This window comes from Vulpes lagopus, chromosome X (genome assembly GCF_018345385.1).
Source record: "Vulpes lagopus strain Blue_001 chromosome X, ASM1834538v1, whole genome shotgun sequence".
Lineage (NCBI taxonomy): Eukaryota > Metazoa > Chordata > Mammalia > Carnivora > Canidae > Vulpes > Vulpes lagopus.
The window spans coordinates 87,458,712-87,480,804 of NC_054848.1; the positions used below are offsets into that span (position 1 = coordinate 87,458,712).

The 22,093-nt window shown below is 36.9% G+C and overlaps 2 protein-coding genes across 2 annotated transcripts in view; both read left to right on the forward strand.

Moving 5' to 3' along the window:
- HTR2C (5-hydroxytryptamine receptor 2C) overlaps positions 1-22,093 on the forward strand; it is a 159,977-nt gene that overhangs the window by 29,682 nt on the left and 108,202 nt on the right. The window lies entirely within an intron of this gene.
- Positions 14,943-16,766, forward strand: LOC121483308 (COUP transcription factor 2-like). Its single transcript, XM_041741731.1, has 2 exons — positions 14,943-15,111; positions 15,751-16,766. Exons 1-2 carry the CDS (start codon positions 14,943-14,945, stop codon positions 16,764-16,766), a joined length of 1,185 nt encoding a protein of 394 aa, XP_041597665.1.

The window sequence follows — 22,093 nt, forward strand, 5'->3', positions numbered from 1 at the left end:
AATGCTTGCTAGGTGCCAGGCCCTGGGGGTAAGGAAGATGAAGATGATAATTATAATAACTAGTTTTAATTGAGCACTATACAAGAGGATACACTTTCCTTTACCCTCTTAGTTTAGTACTGGAGTCCTGCAAATCAAATTTCAAAAAATCAGATTAATAAGAGTTTATCACTAATGCACATGAAAGCCTTCATAGAAAAGAAGTAAAGACCCAAGGAAGTGGTTAGACCTGGGACTTATGGACCATCCTAACAACGAGCAATAAATTATGGAGAAGTGACAAGACAAAAGAAAAGGGCTTTGGGCTTCTTGGGGTGGTAAATTGAGGGAAGGTAAATATACAGGGGAAGTGAAAAATATAAGGGTTATTTTCATAAAGCTTGTTACGCAAATTTAATTTTGTGCAATCCTGGAGATAAGTATGTTTCCAGTGATTAAGAGTCATGCTCTTCTTGGCTTTGGGCAGGGTGAGAGCCTTAAAAAAGGGGAACTTATAGTCTACCTTTAGACAGTAAAGCAGAATGTAGAGAGCTTTTTCTATACCTACTCTTTCTCAGTTGTTTTTTAGCTCAAAATAATTCTCATTCCAAAATGACCTATTTCTGGGTGACATACTCTGATCCTTCAGCACTTACTGTGTCTATTATCCATTTACTACTCACAACTAACATGTAGGTAGAAATTTACTTTTTCCCCATTCTAAAGATGAGGAAAGTTGAACCATAAAATTTTACCTGATTTTAGGGCCATAAAAGGCTAATATCCATTTTCATTTAGATTGCTGATATTAAGGGCCCCATATCCCCAGCTACTCAGACTAGTATTTCTGCCACTGATCCCCCGAAATGTGGAGCATACTATGTTCCTGAAGACTTCAACCAAATGCTGATTTGTTCATCCTGTCTTCATATGGCTCTAAAGACATAAGTAGCATAAGTTAAAAAAATAATCTTATAGATCCAGAGTAATTTCTTCAAGATCTACAGTGATAACAATAGTTAACAGTTATTGTACATTCGCTAGTGCTATACGTGGTCCCAGCTGATACAGACTCTTTTAGAACCATAGCTTTGCTCAAAATCATTTAATTTCGGGCAGCCCGGGTGGCTCAGTGGTTTAGCGCTTGTCTTTGGCCCAGGGCATGATCCTGGAGTCCCTGGATTGAGTCCCACATCAGGCTCTCTGCATGGAGCCTGCTTCTCCCTCTGCCTGTGTCTCTGCCTTGCTCTCTCTCTCTCTCTGTGTCTCTCATAAATAAATAAATAAAATCTTAAAATAAATAAATAAATACATACTATATGAATAAATAAATAAGTCATTTCATTTCAGTGCATTTCAGACTCTTAACACCCTCTTAGACACACAGTTTGAAAGCCCAGGCTTCAGTACCTTTGCTGTCATGTGATTAGAAAATAGAATTAAGGAGAAGTGGTGAAGGGACAGAATATATCTTCACATAGTTGAAGCATTTTCACACTCATATGACTTCAAAAGGTAAAAGCCAGATAAATGGTAAAAGATAAGAAAGAACTTTAGGGTTCTATAAAATGATCTTTCTTTATAGATGAAAAGGTCTATCTTTCAAGGAGAGAAACCACTCCATCCCTGAAAACTATACAAAGAATTTCTGCTTTGAGTAGGAGGACGAACTAGATATATTCTAGGTTTTCTTTTATGTATTAAGATTCTATAACCAGGTTTCCTACTGATGTCACTTTGAACAAGTTACTTGGAGTCTGAAATTATCACTATGGAGGTAGAAGTATAGTGCTTTTGTGCATGATAGGGAGACGAAAAGAAAAATTACTATTTCATACAACAGGGTTACATCTCACACATGCTTTTATGTGCCTATGATTGTGATAATCAATTTGATTAGTCCCAGTAAGCGACCCTAGATGAAAAAACTATTCATTAATTAGATATTATTTTAATAACTCAGAAGACACTTTATCCCTTGTTGCTATTTAAGTGAACATATAAGAAAATTTGCTTAGAATGAATGGACTATGTATCTATAAGCCTCACTCTTAAACATTATGAGATGATTAAGAATAGCCTACTTAGCCTTTGTCTCAGAGAGCAGTAATTCAATCTTGAAAGCTGCCTTTCATATGCTAAATAGAATCTCTTACAACTATGAATCTTAATTGTTCTCATTTAACTCTATACTTCCAACACAATGCTTGAACTGTGTACTATCTGGGTTTTTGGAATACTTTTTAAAAGTTAATCTCTTTCTTTTCCTTCTTAGTCAAATTTCCATATTCAGTGAGCACTGAAATTTGTTTTGTGTTCCAAATAAAAGATCAAAATCTAAAATCTTTGCACTCTAATTGTTCTGCATTAAAAATATAGCACAGATAAGGTGCTTGCACATTATTCACATAAGACTAAGTCCCCAAAATACACTTCATGAATTTTTTCCATGACTTAATGACATTGCTTCTTTTTAAAAGAAGAATATCAACACGACAATCAAGATTGAATGGAATTTTTTTTTTTTACACTGTGGATTTTCTCACTAAGAAATAGTTAATAAAATAGGTAGTGGAGATAGAATTTTAATTACCTGTTTACTTATCTCTATTTTTATTATTCTATTACATGTTAGGAGATATTTGAAGGTCTTTACAGAAGTGTATACAATTACAAAGCAGCCCAAGCCATTGTATATTCTTTATTTCTACTTTCTATGTAATTGTAGGGTCACAGACCCTATTGAGGATGAAGCAGGAAAGAAAGCATTCTGAATTAGTACTTAGAGTACACATAGGGTAATGAGGTCAGACCATCTTCTGTAGAGCAAAAGATTTCCGTATTCTAGATCAAGATCATGTTTTAGAACCCCAAAGAATTGCATTATCTAATAAAAAAATACTGTATTTTCTCCTCAAAATTAAGTAGAAAAAAATCTCGAGGAGGAGCTGAAAGACATTTAATATTTACTAAGCACTTACTTATTTTTCTATTTTACTTTAACTCCATTTCCTACATTCTCAGTTTAAGATCTCCTTCATATTTATAGTGAGAAAGAACTTCTTTTGGGTTTCCTATTTTAGGAGCAAGTACAGAGGAGGAAGCTAAATATGTACTATTTAATAGCTAAAGCTAACTTTCATGTATTTAATTTCACATGGAAGACATATTCAAAATAGAGTAGATAAATAATGAAAAGTACATTCCTCATGTTCTTTGAAGTATTTCTCATGATGGGAGAGACTGAAGTCTAATTTCAATTTGTCAAAAATCTGATTGCAATCTCTGTATATACAAGAATTTCACCAGTGAATGGGACATATAAACCATTGGAATCTACCCTTGTGTTCACTAAAAGGGCAACTGGAGTAAGAAATAAAGATAGCAAACTATTTCCAATAAACATTGTATTTTGTTTAATTACCAATAAAAAGAAAATTGTTTCATAGAAAAATTAAAGATAAATATTAATGTTAATTATATGCATATTTGAATTTTATATTTTCATGTCCTTAGCTACAATTCTGACTTTAAAAATCTGTGTTTTAGGTAGTTTTTTTGATCAAATGGCTCTTAAATAATGCCATATTAATACTGTGTCTTTGGGAAAATCAATGGATATGTCTCAGAATTATAGTCTCCTTTATAAATGACTAGCTTTTATTGTGTACCTACATTTTAACCTACATTATCTCACTTAGCATCTACCTTTATAGGTATTTGTAAAAATTAAAGACCAAAATTGAAAATATTTAGTAAACTAAATTTTGATACAATTTTGAGATATTACTTTTAATATTGCATTGAACCAAGCCTCTGGCTACAATTAAATAGATATGCATATGAAAATAGAAACCATGTATTTCCACTTCCGCTAAAACAAATGTTCTGGAAGTATTTTCTTGGTTTTAATATTATAATACAATATATTTTTTTCTCAGTTTAATTAAAAGACGTAAGGTAAACATCTTGTAGTTTAAGTAGAGTGGGAAAGTTAAATGACTAATTCCCCAAAACTTATTTTATTTAAAAATATAAAAGGCAATTTTTGAAGACCACTATTTCATAAGTAATATTTTTAAGCATGTAAGAGTACAACAAATTGCTGAATTAACTTTTACTATGGCTCATTCACCTAAAAGTTTAATTTTAAGAAACTCTAATTAAATTAATTATGTAAATAACCAAATGAAAGAGGGAAAATGTAGTGAGGAAATCTAAGACTATTTAATTCTGATGTAAAATATTGTGACATTGTGATTAAGAACTGTCTAGTTTTTACTGTGAAATAAACAAAGAATTTCAAAAGATATTGCACATGCCATCATGTTCTCCTGCATTTTTTTTCAGATCTATGTTAGGATTGCTTGGAAAAAAAGACCATTTAACAGTACACAAAGATGATAGTTAATAGGAAAGATAAAAGTACAAAAAAGAAAACTAGTAGGGCAACAAAGATAAACCTCAACTTACCTTACTTTCTTACCTATTGTTTTTTTTTTTTTCATGCTTATTAGCTATTAGATCAGAATTAAGGGCTTGGGGTACCTGGGTGGCTCAGTCAGTTAGGCATCTACCTTAGACTCAGGTCATGATCCCAGGATCTGAGGACCGAGCCCCACATTGGGCTCCTTGCTTATTGGGGAGCCTGATTCTCCCTCTCCCTCTGCTACTTCCCTTGCTTGTGCTCTCCTTCTGTCTCTGTCAAATAAATAAATAAAATATTTTTAAAAAGAATTATGGGCTTAAGGAAATTACTATATGCTATAAAACAATGACAGTAACAATAATAAGACTACTCATAGTGATAGCAATGATACATATTAGAGCCCAGCTATATGTCAAACATTTTAAACACTTTACTCAAAGCTTCCGACTTAATAAAATAATATAATATAAGGTGGATTTATTTACCTTTTAGAAATAAGAAAACCTAAGTTCAGGTTGTACAGAGTGGGGGGCAGGGAGGACTATGGATCAACCCCAAAACCAATTTACTCTTTCCAATCTGCTTTGCTGTGTCACACAAATAACAGCAGTTTCTCTAATTTAATATTTTTACTTATATTGTTCATCAAAACCTTACAGTAGACCTTCAATCCAGATATTATTATCCATACTTAACAAATCTGACAGGAAAAAAAACCAATGCTTATGTGTTTACTTGAAAACAATATGCTAATGAGTAAAAATTATACAAGAGGTTTAATCATTTTGTCCCTAAAGAAGAAGCCAACCCCCTGGCATACACCTCATAAAGAATGACATATCTGGAAAACAAATTCAAGGTCATTGCTTTTCGGCACAATTTCCTACCACCGTGACAATATTTTTCTGATTTTGGAAGGACCAACTACTGCTACTCACAGAAAGCTTTTAATAATTGTTTATATTTGTCAACTAGAGATATTTTCTACTGTACTATTTAAATTCCTTTGTCGTTTTTTTACTGTTTCTTTTTAACCTTTTTAGTGATGGCTCTGGAGCTTACAATCTGCATTTTTTAATTTTCATTCCTTTTTAAAAACTAATATATATTTTATAGAGCATAAAATTCATTCCTTTTAAGTATAAAATTTGGTGGGTTATAGTATATTCATGAAGTTAAGCAATCATCACTCTCTAATTCCAGAATATTTTCATCACCTCCAAAAGAAACCCCATACAAATTAGCAGTCACTCTCTATAATGTGCACCTTAACTTAAAATGATGAAGTTTTTTTTAAAGATTTTATTTATTTATTCATGAGAGACACACAGAGAGAGAGAGAAAGAGAGAGAGAGAGAGAGAGAGAGGCAGAGACACAGGCAGAGGGAGAAGCAGGCTCTATGCAGGGAGCCCAACGTGGGACTCGATCTTGGATCTCCAGGATCAGGCCCTGGGCTGAAGGTGGCCCTAAACCACCAAGCCATCCGGGCTGCCCAAGATTTATATTAAATTTCAACTGTGTATAAATTTTGCTCCGGTGTGCTTTCCCTCCTTGGTGCTACTATTGTCATGCAAATTACACGTTCTACATTATAACACATCAAAATAGTTTTGTATGCATGTTTTTGCAGTTGTCTTTTAAACCATTTAGGAGAAGTGTTTTAATTCTTATAGACTGCAATTATCATCCAGCCTTTCATTGTAGCTGAAGGATTCCCTTTAGTAGTTATTGTAGGTCAAGTATGCTGTTGGCAAGTTCCCTGTTTTTGTTTATCTACAAACATCTTTGCCTTTTTTTCATATTTGAAGGAAAATTTTTCTGTATATAGAATTCTTTGTTGATCGTCTTTGAATGACATATGCCATCCCAATGCCTTTTGGCTTTCGTGGTTTCTGATGAGAAGTCAGCTACTAAGCTTTTTTGAGTCATCCTGCAAGTGTTGAGTTATTTATCTCATGCTACATTCATAATTTGCTTCTTGTCTTTCAACTGTTTGACTATGAAGCATCTTGCAATCTTTCTCAAAATTTATTCTAATTGGTGTTCCCTGTAAATTACTGTTTCCTATCAAATTTGGGGAAATTTCAGCCATTTTTTTTAAGATTTTATTTATTTATTCATGAGAGACACACAGAGAGAGGCAGACACAGGCAGAGGGAAAAGCAGGCTCCATGCAGGGAGCTTGATGTGGGACTTCATCCTAGGCAGGCGCCAAACTGATGAGCCACCCAGGGATCCCCATCAGCCGTTGTTTCTTCAAATTTTTTCTGCCTCTTTCTGTCTCTTCTCTCTTTTTGGGACTCAAATTATGCATACATTTGATGGTGTCCAACAGACTGTTCATGTTCCTTTGTTTTTTTCTGTCTATTCATCAGACTGGATAATCTCTTTTGACTGATCTTCAAATCCATTGATTTCTTCTTCTGCCTGTTGAATTCCTCTGTTAAGCCCATCTAATGAACTGAAAATTTCAGTTATTGTGTTTTTCAACTCCAGAATCTCTATTTGTTTTCATTTTTTAATTTTATTTATGTTTTATCTTTTGTATATTTTTTATTGGAGTTCGATTTGTCAACATATAGTATAACACTCAATGCTCATCCCGTCAAGTGCCTCCCTCAGTGCCCACCACCCAGTCACCCCATCATCCCATCCCCCTGCCCACCTCCCTTTCTTATATTGGTCTTATTCCTATTACCAAGGTATTTCTTCTGAATTTTTAGCCAGGTTCTCGTCCCAAAGATTTCGTAGCCTTAGGAAGTTGCAGTGTTACTGAGTCCAATTTATTACTACTGTTTCAATAATACCCTATGAATAGAACTTTTTCTGAGGACCTGAAATCAGAGTCATGTCAAAAAGCCACAATGCTCTGCAAATAGGAAAACTACATAAATACAGTGCTGTGGTGATGGAGCTTCATATGGAGCCCCAAAACAAGTCAGGTCCCACTTAATTTCCAAAATTCTGAAATGATCGATCTTTATCATTTTGCAAATATTTTTATTGCTTTTGTGAGAGAGGATTCCTCCAAAGTCCTCATTTTACCATCCTGGAAGTCCTACTTTTGTAAGTTCTTTTTCATACATCTTTAATTATAATGACATTTTAAACTTGGCACCATAACATCATGCTACCTAATAAAATTAAAATGGTTATTGAATATCATTTACTACTCAATCTATATTCACTTCTCCCAGTTGACTCAAATTAGGATCTAAACAAGTTTATTCATTTAAATTAGGATCCACACAAAGTCCATACATTATATTTGGTTTTTATAAAGCATTTTTAGAGAGGCTTGGTTCTGACTCTCAGGTGATGTCATATTCATTAAAGGAAAAAGAAGGTCAAAGAAGTACTTTAATTGCAGATGAGAGATTTACACATGTTTATAGGCTAAAAGGAAATCACTAGTTTTTGACCTATAAAACAACCCTCCCCAAGTTCAAAGATGTTGTCCAACAACGGCTATTAATTTCAGTTTTGCCTAGAGTCTAAGAGAAGAAGCAAAAGCTGAGGCTGGAAAGAATGAATTTAGAAAGGTGCCAGCTCAGAGAAGAAAGCTGGAAGAAGGGTTATCAAAGTTCTTGGAAAAACCATCAGTAATGTAACTTGGGTTTACTTTACAATTCCAGACTCCAAGTGAATTAATCTTACTTGTGAACTATTTCAGCATTCTGCATTTTTACATTCTCTTTTAACTGGCTAATTCTAAGGGATAATATATAGGGCATTGCAGGCCTTGTTTCTATTTTCAAGTTTGCCAGTAACTGTAATCTAGGTGAAGCCACTTAGCTTCTTTGAGTCTCCTGTCCCTGATTTGTAGAATGAGAAGATTGTCTTGGATTCTCTAAAATTGCTTTTATCTCAAAAACTTGATTATTTTAAAGCCCTTCTTAGGTAGATATATGCAATAGATTGTCTTCAATGACTGAGCTTACCCTTTTTGCTTTCCTTACTCTGAAAATGAGGTACCCAATAACTTGTTTCCTCTGCCATCATAACCTGTTTAATGGAAAGACTCTAAATCAAAATTAAAGACATGTATTGACTATATTAACAAGAAAGAAATATTATCCTTTCTTATCATTCAAACTTCAAAATAAATATTACTGTAACAGGTTTTACTTGGTTTTTGTAATAAAAGCCAGTTTAAAAAATTAAACTACCTCAAAAAAAGAAAAAGAAAGGAAGAAAGCTCTGAGGGAATTAAAGCAAAATAGTGTAGTATTATTGAAAATAGCCACACATCACTTCTATAAGTTAAATCCTGGAGTAATCGTTATCAAATTGAAGCATGGGCTCTTAAATCATCTCAAAATGGCGACAATTTTGAGAGTATCATAGAATCATATCCTTTCTTAACAATAAGGGTTATGTATGTCAATGCGCTCTTGAGATGCTTATCTGATCTTTCAAAGATCACTTTTGCTGAACAATATGATAGGTGCATTCCAAAAATTGAAATTACAAATTCACTTAACGTTTTTTAGTCAGCCAAATCAGATAACTGAAACCACAGAATTCATCTAGGGACTGGAATTAAACATTTTCCTTTATTAACTGATTAAATAAATCAAATAATTGCCCAAATGTCTTTCACTTTGTACATCTAATTTTTTTTAATATTTTACTTATCTGACAGAGAGAGAGAGCACAAGTAGGCAAAGTGACAAGCAGAGGGAGAAGCAGGCTCCCCACTGAGCAGGGAGGCTAACATGGGACTCTATCCGAAGATGCTGAGTCGCCCAGGCCGCCCTGTATATTTAATTTTATGGCTATCAGATTTGGTTTCTGTATCCCTTCTAAAATACATATTTAAATGAAATTTAAACCTTTATTTTACCCAGAAGCTACCACATCCCACTCAACCCTGTGCCCAAATTCTACTATCTCTAACACTTTAAGAAGCTCTTGTGCGCCATCAACAACCTGTTACTGAAATGTTCTAACAGCAATTAAAGAAAACAAAGGTTGTAATTAAAGTATTGTAACTTATGTGCCAAACCACAATGAATATAAAACACATTGAATATCTGCTCTTTTTCAGCACTGAACAAACAAAATACGGTGGGATATATAAACGTGTTAATCCCAATCCCTGCCTACAAGAGAGTTTTTAATATAATTATATGTATGCATGTGTGTGTTTGTACGTGTTGGTAGGAAGCAGAAATTTGTATATATAAAGAGATAATGAGCAATGTGGGGTTATGTGCTAATGAGGCAATAATGTATTGAACACATAATACATAGTTCAGAAGTTTAGTAGAGGGACATGTCTCCGTGATCAGCTGGTGAGGAAAGGGTTCACAATGGCAGCATTTAAATGACTATCATAGGGCAGCCCAGGTGGCTCAGAGGTTTAGCACTGTCTTCAGCCCAGGGCCTGGTCCTGGAGACCCAGGATCGAGAGGCCTCCTGCATGGAGCCTGCTTCTCCCTCTGCCTGTGTCTCTGCCTCTCTCTCTCTCTCTCTCTCTCTCTTTCTCTGTGTGTGTGTGTGTGTGTGTGTGTGTATCTCATGAATAAATAAATAAATACAATCTTTTTTAAAAAATTAAAAAATAAATGACTATCATAAAGCAGATGGTATTTCCCAGCTACTAAATTGCTTCATAAGTGGTCCTTTTCATACTTTCTAAATATACTCAAAGCCAACTCAATTTTGAGGAAAAATAGAGAAACCCAGTTTAACCATATGTATACTTTCAGGATTGCATCCTTCTACTAATAGTTTAATAAAAATACAATAGCTTCTATCTCTGTAACTTATAGAGATATATTTTTATCACATTGCTATCTAATTCTTGAGAAGGAGAAATAGATAAGTTTAAAATGTCATGACAAATACTATGAAGCAGAAACATGATGACAAAAACATTATGATTAAAACTTACGAATATATTGATAAAAATTTTACCTCAAATACTATCTGACATGATAAAAATGGCATTAAAACATTAAAAAAATGAATAAAATGAGCAATACATGTACAACTGCTCTTACAAGGGCTTCTGCTAGTCCCTATTAATTAAAAAGTGTTAAGATTAGGTACTAAGTAAAATTATCTATATACCTTCTCTGAAAATTTTCTCAATTGCCCTTCTCGGCATTCATACTTCATCTACTTCTAGTCCAATTAATTTTATGTTCATGTTTTAAAGCATGTCTCATTTGAAAAGTTTACAAGGTCTAATGGGAAATGGCCTTGGAAGACACCTTCTGGGATCATGTGCCAAATATATTGAAAGTTCACTCTGGGGACGTGATGGCTCAGCAGTTGAGCATCTGTTTTTGGCTCAGGGCATGATCCCCAGGTCCTGGGATCGAGTTCTGCATCTAGCTCCCTGCGAGGAGCCTGCTTCTCCCTCTGCCTATGTCTCTGCCTCTCTTTCTGTGTCTCTCATGAATAAATAAATAAAATCTTTTTAGAAAAAGAAAAGAAAGTTCACTCTGCTTTGTGCTTGGCATTAGGAATATAGAGATGAATAAACAGGGCCCTAAGTCCCAAGGCACTTATTCACTTTTTTTGGAAATATTTGAATAATTTAAATGTTATATAGTCTAGCATTTTCTAATTTATTGCCACTAGGTAAAATTACTTATTTTCAGCATAAGCCTTGAATAATTTCTGGAGAAATTTTAAAATCAGCAATGACTAAGTTCAGTGACTCTGACTAAAGGTAACGAATGGAGAGCTTATATATCCATTTTTAATTAAAATCCTTGGGTAAATAGTGGTTTTGTAATATCTCTTAGGAAATAAGATGAAATGTAGAACAGTACAATGTTCATGTCTATGTGACAACAAATGTTTGGCAGCAAATAATGTACTACATCATTTGTGGGTGGGTACAGTAAATGTAAGAATTAGTATCACTCCTTTTCCAAAGAGGCTTTTTAATAATGCAAGTGGAATGTATTGGAGGTGCCGTGTCAGTCCATCTGTCAATGCAGATGTCAATAAGCATGAAATACCACTAAATCATTGGTATTTTTTGAGGTGTTCTAGTGCTGTAGAAAGTATGCTTTGATATCAGATGAACATGGGTTTAAATCCCTACATTACCAAGGTGAGAAACCTTGGGCAAATAACTTTTTATTTCTAAATAACAATTTGTTCATCTATAAAACTGAAACAAATATCTAACTGAGATGGCATTGAGGGTTTGAGGTCATGTGTATGGAATATCTGGCACTTAGTATATGTAATACCTTAATATTATTAATAAAATTACTCAGGAATTATTTCAGTAAGATGTTTATTTTGGAAGCCCTGAATAAATGTGATCAGGAAAAGTATATTTAAGTTCACATGCCAGAAACTTCTGACAATTTGTCCCAAATGAAGGATAGGTTACTAGAATGAGATCAAAGAACAGAAAAAAAAAAAAAAAGAATACAAATCTTATAGGTCAGCCCTTCTATTTGTAAATAGAATGGTATTTGATTACTGTTTTTATGTACAACATATATATATATAGGCAATATATATAGGCAATTTTTATATAATAGGCAATTTTCTTGAGGTTTCAGGAGGGAAACTAAATCCCAAAGTGGATATACACATACAGATAGCATGTGGCAGAGCAGATACTAAAACTAGTCCTTTTCTTCCCTTCCCTACACTCATTAGAACCATAGAATATGTTTTCTTCTGTGCCCTGCTGATTGGAAGCAAGTTAAGCACCTGTTAACAGGATTGATGTTTTGCACATGAAATCCCTAATACAGCTTCTTATTCTAAGTAAAAATCCTTTAAACTCAAGCAGGATAACTGCTGTTCATGGACAGTGGGGCCCTGAGTTCATTTAGACTCACATTACCACTACTCTGGAAGGCCCCTGGGGGAATAGTGATAGCCAAAAGCTATCAGGTATTTCAAATAACTCTACCCTTTAATGAAAATCTCTCTAGGTGATCCCTGGGTGGCTCAGCGGTTTAGCACCTGCCTTTGGCCCAGGGTGTGATCCTGGAGTCCTGGGATTGAGTCCCACGTCGGGCTCCCTGCATGGAGCCTGCTTCTCCCTCCTCCTGTGTCTCTGCCTCTCTCTCTCTCTCTCTGTCTATCATAAATAAATAAATAAATAAATAAATAAATAAATAAATAAATCTTAAAAAATAAAAAAAAATCAAATAATTTATAAAAAAAAAAAAAAGAAAATCTCTCTAGTTCTGAGTCTGGTTTCCCTTTGTTAGATGTCAACTTATTTGTAAGATAATGGAAGGCATGAGGTACAGGACAGGATTTTATAGGTTTACTCAGCAATGACTTCTGTTTTCTGAAACATGGCAGACTAGATTTTTTGGAACCACCAAACAAGTATATTGGATATACGGATGTGTGTGTGTGTGTGTGTGTGTGTGTGTGTGTACATATCAAAGAACTGACAAGATAGCAAGGAATTATGATGGCAAAATTTTAGTCAATTTTAGTAGAACCCAGATATAGGGTCAAGATTGAAGCACCTTTTGCCCTACAGATATTGGCTGAACAAGGGAGTTTGAAAGTATGCAGACAGGAATGCAAACCGATCGGCCTCATTTTAAGTTGGCACCCTACAGAACTAACTTTGATGGAAGGGTAAACAGGAGGTAAACCTGAACCACATTCTCATCCCTGTGGTTTGTAGGGAAAAGTGCCTTGGAATTGCCTTGCAGAGGGAATCTGTTTTTGATTATTTTTAACCACAAGCCAGAACACACAGTGATCTTAAGTGGTCAAAAAAGATCAATCTATAAATTTAGTGGAGAATAGTCTTGGAACATAGTGCCCAATACCTCAATTTAAAAAAAAAAGAAAAACAGCAAAAAGGGATATTTCACAAAAGAAATCCAAATGAGTTTGAGTACTTTTATATAAGCGGTACTCAAACTTATTAGTAATCAAGGAAATTAAAACCACAATTAAATACCAATAAATAGTCACTAGAGCAGCAGAAATTGAAGTGTGACTATACTTGTGTTGGCAAACACGTGGAATAATAGGAACTCATACAACTGTGGTGGGGGTGAATGTCAATCAATACCACAAGACTAAAAAACAATACAGCATTATATATCAATGTTAGAAAAGTATATGCTCTATAATCCAGAACTTCCCCTGTTGAGTATACATCACAAAGTTAACTAAGCACCAACATATATGTAAAAGAATTATTTGTGGTAGTTTTGCTTGTAATTACCCCAAACTGGAAGTAATTAAATTATACAAGAAACAATAAAATGGATACTGAAATTGCTGCTTTTAGTAATACAATCCAGTATCATTAAGATAAGAAAGCTGAGACACAGAGAGATACAATTGTTTACCCCAAATCACACATATGTTATAGGACAGAGGTGGGGTTTGCCTCCAAGCAATCAAACCCTAAAGTCGTTAGGTAATATATGGCATTGCCTCTTGTAAATTTGTTCTGTGGGAAGTGGATGATATTATGTTGAACTATACGAAATTGATCTTTTTGTAAATCAAGAGTTGAATGCTAGCAGATTCATATAGTTCACCCTCACAGTTCTCTTAAGTTCTGATTCTATTTGGTCTGAAATCCCCTTGTAGAGTGTAGCAGCCTATTTACCTAGTTTTCTCTCTCAAAAAGACTTTCCATACTGTCTCTTATAGGTGAAAAAAAGTTTCCTCTGTTCTTTTCCTCTAAAAGCCATCATTGCTAAAGAACCTTGGTTCCTTCTTTATTCCAGTTTTCATTTTATTAAGGGACTGTGGCCAAGAAATACAGTCTTTGGCATGCATTTGTACTAGTCACGCACTTCTGGGCAACAGCCTCTTCCCAAATTAAAAAACCCGTAAGAATTTTTTTTTTTTAAGATTCTATTTATTTATTCATGAGAGAGAGAGAGAGAGAGAGAGAGAGAGAGGCAGAGACAGAGGCAGAGGGAGAAGCAGGCTCCATGCAGGGAGCACTATGCGCGACTCGATCCCAGGACTCCAGGATCATGCCCCGGTCTGAAGGCGGCGCTAAACCACTGGGCCATTGGGGCTGCCCCGTAAGAATCTTTTTGTCGAAGAGTGAACCAGAAAGGCAGGGAGAGAGTGAAAGCAAGTGATATCTTTAGAGAGATTTTTTTTTTCTGCTTCCTATTTCTATCTTGAAGCCCGATAATCCACTTGCAGATCTCCCAACCCTCCCTCTCCCTCTCTCTCCATATTCGGCTCCCGCTCCCTCAGGCCCGGCACCTCCCTCTCACTTCCTGGTTGGAAGCCCCCGAAACCAAAAAAGTGAAACCAAGAGAAACAAACAAAACAAATACACTGGTCCAGACAAGCAACTGATAAAACTTTGCAAAAGAGAAACAAAAAAGGAAAAAGTAACCAACCTCAACCAACCAGACCCCGAGCCAGCCGGGGGCGCCCTCCTACATCCTGTCGCACAGTCACACACACAAAAGGCTGTGCGACTGAGCCCGAGATCAGAAGCCGCCATAGTCCATAGCCAGGGGAGCAGGAACTACACTCGCGGCCCCCGCGGATATGGAAAAGGTAACCGACACCGGGAGCGACCCCCAGGATGAGATGCCTGGCTCGCAGGGGAGCCAGGTCTTACAGGTGCCTCCTGGGCCAGACCCACCACCACCCAGTGCCCAGTACGAGCCGCAGACACCCAGCAAAGAGGGCCCAGCCAGCACACTGGAGGAAATGGCGGCTGGCAGCGAGGGCAACCTTGGTGGCTCCAGTGGTGATAAGGGGCAGCCGCCGCCGCCGCCGCAGCAGCCACCACCACAGCAGCAGCCAAAGCTACTGCTCAAACCACGGCCATGGCCCAAGCCACGGCCACTGCCCAAAGCTCAGGCTCTGCCGCGGCTGCCGCCCAGGGCTCCGGCTCTGCCGCGGCCGCTGCCCAAGCTGCTGCCACAGCCAGTGCTGCAGCCTCAGCCTCAACTGCAGCCACTGCCTCAGCCTCAACTGCAGCCGCTGCCACAGCCTCAGCCTCAGCCGCAGCCTTGGCCTCAACCGCGGCCTCAACTACAGCCTCGGCCTCAGCCTCGGCCTCAACCGCAGCCTCAACTGCAGCCTCGGCCTCAACTGCAGCCTCGGCCTCAGCCGCGGCCTCAACCGCAGCCTCGGCCTCAGTCGTGGCCTCAACTGCAGCCGCGGCCTCAACCGCAGCCTCAGCCTCAGCCGCGGCCTCAACTGCAGCCGCGGCCTCAGCCGCAGCCTCAACTGCAGCCGTTGCCTCAGCCGCAGCCTCAACTGCAGCCGCTGCCTCAGCCGCAGCCACAACTGCAGCCGCAGCCGCAGCCTCAACTGCAGCCGCAGCCTCAGCCGCAGCCTCAACTGCAGCCGCAGCCTCAGCCGCAGCCTCAACTGCCGCCGCAGCCGCAAGCACAACGGCAGCAGCCCATCAATTGCCTGGTGTGTGGCGACAAGTCAAGCGGCAAGCACTATGGCCAATTCACCTGCGAGGGCTGCAAGAGCTTCTTCAAGCGCAGTGTGGGCAAGAACCTGACCTTCACATGTCAAGCCAACCAAGATTGTCGCATTGACCAGTACCGCCGCAACCAGTGCCAGTACTGCCGCCTGAAAAAATGCATCGACGTGGGTATGAAACGCGAAGCAGTGCACAGGAACAGGATGCTGCCCCCGCCGCCGCCCCAAGGGCAGTTTATGTTGGCCAACGGGGAAATTCTCAACTCCCAGACTAACCTGTCTGGATATATTTCTCTGCTGATCCACGCCGAGCCATATCCGCTGTCTGGGTTAGGCAGCCAGGACGTGCAGCCCAACGATGTCTTGATCCTTGAGAATATCTGCGAACAGGCTGCTCGTGTGCTCTTCGGTGCTGTTGAATGGGCCCGGAAGATACCTTTCTTCCCTGACCTGGAGGTGAATGACCAAGTGGCCCTGCTTCACCTCACCTGGTGTGACCTGTTCATGCTCAACTGGGCACAGTGCTCCATGCCCCCGCAGGTCCTCCCCTTCCTGGCCGCCACCAGCTTACACACCGCCCCGGGGTCCTCCGACCAGGTTGCCGTCTTTATGGAAAATGTACAGATGTTCCAAGACCAAATGGAGAAGTTCAAAGCTCTGCAAGTCGACCCTGCCGAGTACAGCTGCCTCAAGGCCATCATCCTGTTTGCTCCAGATGCCCTTGGTCTCTCTGATACAGTCAATGTGGAAAGCTTGCAGGAAAAGTCCCAGTGTGCGCTGGAACAATACGTTAGAAGGCAGTACTCCAACCAACCAATGAGATTCGGAAAGCTTTTGCTTCGCCTCACTTCTCTCCGCGCAGTCCCCTCCTCAGTGATAGAGCAATTATTTTTTGTCCATTTGGTGGGTAAAACCCCCATCAAAATCCTTATCCGAGATATATTACTGTCAGGTAGCAGTGGTAACTAGCCATATATGGCAATTTAAAAAATAAAACGAAAAGAAGAGGAACGGAAGCAGAGAAAGAGAAAAGGCAAAATACTGGTTTGTTTAAATTTTTCTGTTAAAGGGTATATGTTACAAGTTCACTAAAAGAAGAGAAGGAAATAATTTAATGGACAGTTAGTTTTAAAAAAAAAGTCTGTAGAATGAACTTTCACAGAATATCCCCCCCAAAAAACAAACAAAAAAAAAAAACTAAAAACAAACAATAAACTAAAAAAAAATTCTGTGTGGGTCAGAACAGCGTGCTACTTATTTTTGTATAAAAAAGAAATTTGTCTTTTCTTTTTTTTTTTTTGTTAAATTTTTAATAAATATTGCCAAAAGTGCATTTAAGGAGATTGGAAGAAAATCAGCAGAATGGAGAGAGTAAGTCTTTTTTTTTCCAAATTTTTAATTGTCCTCTGTCTATGCACCCCTAGCTGTTCTTTTCTGTACTGTTCTCATTTGAAACCAGTTTATTCTATAGTTCTATAATAAGTTTTGATACAATCTTGGCTTCTAAAATGCTGTGTATCCTTAAAATATGTTCTGTAAGAATTAAAACTGAGTCCATAAAAATATTATAGGAAGACGTAAAACTTTAAAAGGCAATTCAAAGATGATGGAAACACACAAGTGGTATCCAAAAATTTTAGGTGAAATTGAGCACCCTAATTTGATAACTAGAGGAATCACCTATAACACTTAGCTTCCCTTACCCTGCCTCTCCCCTCAAAAGACACCATAACAAACCTAGATTTTAAAAAATTGTTTAGAGAATGAACTTTTGGGATTTATTGGCAGTAAGGAATGTGTCCAAGACACATGCTGTAGTTCTGAATAAGAAGTGAACCTTTGTCATTTAAATTGAGACCCACCAAGTTCTTGAATTGTTATGAAAGTCCTACATTTGTATAGTTAGAAATCCTTTCTTTTGTAATTGTTGGTATTATCTCCTTTTTAAAAAATGAGATTGAAGTCAGCATGATAAAATAACACTGTTGGCACTTATATTATAGGTAACATGATTGATTCAGTAGCTTAGAGTTTACTGTTTGTTTTTAAATAAAGGTTTTTTTTCTTAAGTGCAGTATTTCAGTATACTGTAAAAGTTTTAATAACTGAACTACTTGGTCAAGTGTTATATTCCAAGGAAAATTGAAAGTACTCAGAAATTAAAGGTCTTAAGAAATAATCTTTTTTTCTGAGCCACCATATATCCCAAAAGAGAGTAGACCATTTACTCTTAGCCTGGTCCCCCTGACGACTCCATACCACACAAACCCCACAACTTTGAAAGAGATTTCCAAAATTTCATGGAAGCAAAAAGTAGAAGCAAAAAGCACATCAATTTATACATGCAGATAAATTTCTCTCGGGATTTTATCTTAGGATTTTAAGAAGGTAGTAGATAGGGGAGGATGACAATCAAGTCATGAAAAATTTGGTCACAAAAATCTCTTTATGATTTCATATGTCTCTATGATTTCATATCTACTTGTTGGTATGGGGGAAAAAGAATCAAAAGTTTACATACTTGAGAGAAATCGTCTTAAGTATAAGAGACTGAGTTTAGTTAAGCAATCTGGAAAAAGGAAGTTATAAAATGGCCATGTAATTTTGGTCTAAAAGGTGTACCTTTTTCTAATTTTTCAAAGCTAGAGGGTTTTTTTTCCATGCAGAAACAAATAAATTAAAGCTAAATTTTTAAGGCTGGAGTGTAATTAAGATACAACATGATGTTAGTTTTGTGTTGTACGACCTAACTATCCTATATCCTCACCAACACTTGTTATTTTTTGTCTTTTAGATAACAGCTATTTTGACAATTTAAGGTGATAACTATAGTTTTGAGTCATATTTCCCTGATGATGAGTGATGTTGAACATCTTTTCATGTGCTTGTTGGCCATCTGGATGCTCCTGTGGGAAAATGTCTATTCAGAGCCTCTGTTTATTTTTAAATCAAATAGTGTAGGGTTTTGTTGTTGCTGCTGTTGTTGCTGGATAGTAGAAGTTCTTTAAATATTTTGGAAATTAGCCCCTTAAGGGATATATGATTTGAAAATAATTTTTCTTTTTTTTTGGAAAATAATTTTTCCCATTCAGTAAGTTGCCTTTTTATTTTGTTGATGATTTATTATCCTTTGCAGAAGCTTTTTAGTTTAATGTAGTCTCATTTGTTTATTTTTGCTTTCGTTGTCATTGCTTCTATTGTCAGATCCAAAATGATATCTCTTAGACCAATGTCAAGGAATTTACCACCTACATTTTCTTCTAGAAGTTTTATGGTTTCTGGTCTTATATTCAACTCTTTAATCCATTTTGATTTAATAATTTTTCTTCATTTGTTTGCTTCAATGTGCAAATATTTGTTTATTGGTTTTTACAAATGTATTTTGGTAATATATGACAATTTGAAAAACTGGATGGGAATATATAATAATTCTTATTTTTGCAACTTTTCTGTTAAACTGAAATTGTTTTAAAAATAAAGTTCTTTAAAATTTGCATATAAGTGTACATTCTTCCTTTCTATATATTTTTATCATATTCTACAAGGGGCCCTCAGGTGGCACAGTCAGTTTAGCATCCCACTCTTGATTTCATCTGGGGTCGTGATCTCAGGGTTGTGAGACTGAGCTCTGCATTGGCTCAGTGCTCAAGGCAGAGTCTATTTCAAATTCTTTCTCTCCCTCTCCCTCTACCCTTCACCCTTCTCACGTGCACACTCTCTCTCTCTCACTCTCTCTTTACTAAGTAAAATCTATGTTCCACTGGATTATTTGTATTTCTAGGTGAGTACTATTTTGTTTTGAAGTATAACACTCATATAGTGAAGTGTAAAAATTTTCATTGTACAAATCAGTAAGTTTTTTTAGATCATTAATATTTTTGGAAGGCCTAGGTGGCCCAGTGGTTGAGCATCTGCCTTTGGCTCAAGGCATGATCCCGGGGTCCCAGGATTGAGTCCCACATCAGGCTCCCTGCAGGGAGCCTGCTTATCCCTCTGCCTATGTCTTGCATCTCTCTCTCTGTCTTTCATGAATAAATAAATAAATAAAAATATTTTTTAAAAAAAGAATTAAAATGTTCCATTTGTCACAAAGCAGATGAGCCTAGAGTGTATTATGTTAAGTGAGATAAATCAGACAAAGACAAATACTATATGATTTCACTTATAGGTGGAATCTAAAAAAATAAATGAACAAACAAAGTACTCTGTGATTCCATTTATGTGATGTTCAAGAACAGGTATTTATTTAGCTATTGTGAGAGAAGTCAAAATAGTGATTATCTCTTGGGGCATGGTGCAGCTTATTGATTGGGCTGTGGCATGAGAAACTTAGGTTGCTAGTAACTGTATATTTCAAGGATGGTGGTTACAACTGTGTGTATATGTAATATTTTTTTATTTTTATTTATTTATTCACGAGAGACACACAGAGAGAGAGGCAGAGACATAAGCAGAGGGAGAAGCAGGCTCCATGCAGGGAGCCTGATGTGGGACTGGATCCCGGGACCCCAGGATCACACCCTCTGCCAAAGGCAGGCACCAAACTGCTGAGCCACCCAGGGATCCCCTTTAATTCTTTTTTTCATGGCTGAGTTATATAGATATAGATATAGATATAGATCTCACCTCTTTATCCACAATGCCATAGGGTACTTGCCTTTCTGTGTCTGGCTTATTTATTTCAGTTATAATGCCCTCCAGATTCATCCATGTTGTATTTGTGTTTTTTTTCCAGTTTTCTCCTTGTAATTGATTTCTAGTTTTACACCATTGTTGTTGGAAAAGACGTTTGATATGATCTTAGTCTTCTTAAATTTATTGAGACTTGTTTTGTCACCTAATGTGATCTATCTTGAAGAACGTTCCACAGGCACTTGAGAAGAATGTGTATTCTGCCGCTTTTGAGTGGAATATTCTGTGTGTGTGTGTGTGCGTGTGTGTATTTATCTGGTCTAATATGTTATTTAAAATGTATGTTTCCTTATTAATTTTCCATCTGGATGATCTATCCTTTAATGTAAGTGGGGTATTAAAGTCCCATACTGTTATTGTATTACTGTCGATTTCTCTCCCTTATGTCTATTAGTATTTGTTCTATGTATTTAGGTCCTTCTATGCTGGGTGCATAAATATTTTAAAATATTATAACTTCTTGGTGGATTGACCCCTTTATCACTATGGAGTTCTGTCTTTATTCTAAAGCCTATGTTGTCTGATCTCAATATAGGTACTTCTAATTTTTGTTGGGTTCTATCTGCATGCCACCTCTTCTTCCATCCCTTCACCTTCAGTCTGTGTACGTCTTTACATCTGAAGTAAGTCTTGTAAGCGGCATACAGATGGATCTTGTGTTTTGTGGGTTTTTTAATCCATTTATCCACTCTGTCTTTTGATTGGAGAACTCAATCCATGGAAATGTAAATTAATTCTTGACAGGTGTGTCCTTTTTGCAATTCTGTTCGTTGTTTTCTGGCTGTTTTGTGGTTTCTTTCTTCCTTTTTTCTTCTCTTGCTCTCTTGTAGTTTGATGACTTTCTATAGTGTTATGTTTAGATTCCTTTCTCATTTTCCTTTGTGTATCTCCTATGGATTTTTGCTTTGTAGTGACCATAGGGCTCATCTATTACAGTCTAGAAATTTAATGAACTATTTTAGTTGACAGCAGGTTAATGTTGAATGCATTCTAGAACTCTACATTTTTCCTCTCCCTACATGATTATGTTTTAAAGTCACATTCTACATCTTTATGTGTATTCCTTAACTAATTATTAAAGTTACAGTTATTTTGATTACTTTTGCCTTTAAACCTATGTACTAGCTTTATAAGTGATCAGTTCACTGTCTTTCCTGTATATTTACCTTTTGGGGAGAGATTTACACTCTCATATTTTTTCTTGTTCCTAATAAATGCTCTTGCCTTTCAGTTTGAAGAAGCCTCTTGAACATTTCTTGTAAGGCTGGCTTAGTGTTGATGAATTCCTTTATCTTGTTTGTCTGGAAAGCTCTTTATCTCTCATAATAGTAGTAACCTTATGAGGTAAAGTATTCCTGGTTGTAGATTTTTTTCCTTTCAGCACCTTGAATATGTCATACCATTCCCTTCTGGCCTGCCAAGTTCCTGCTGAGAAACTTGCTGACAGTTTTATGGGGGTTCCTTTATACTAGCAGGTTGTTTTCTCTTGTTGCTTTTAAGAGTCTCTCTTTAACCTTAACTTTTGACATTTTAGTTATAATGTTCTGGTGTGAGTCTCTTTATTCCTCTTGTTTGGAACTCTCTGAGCTTCCGGAACCCGGATG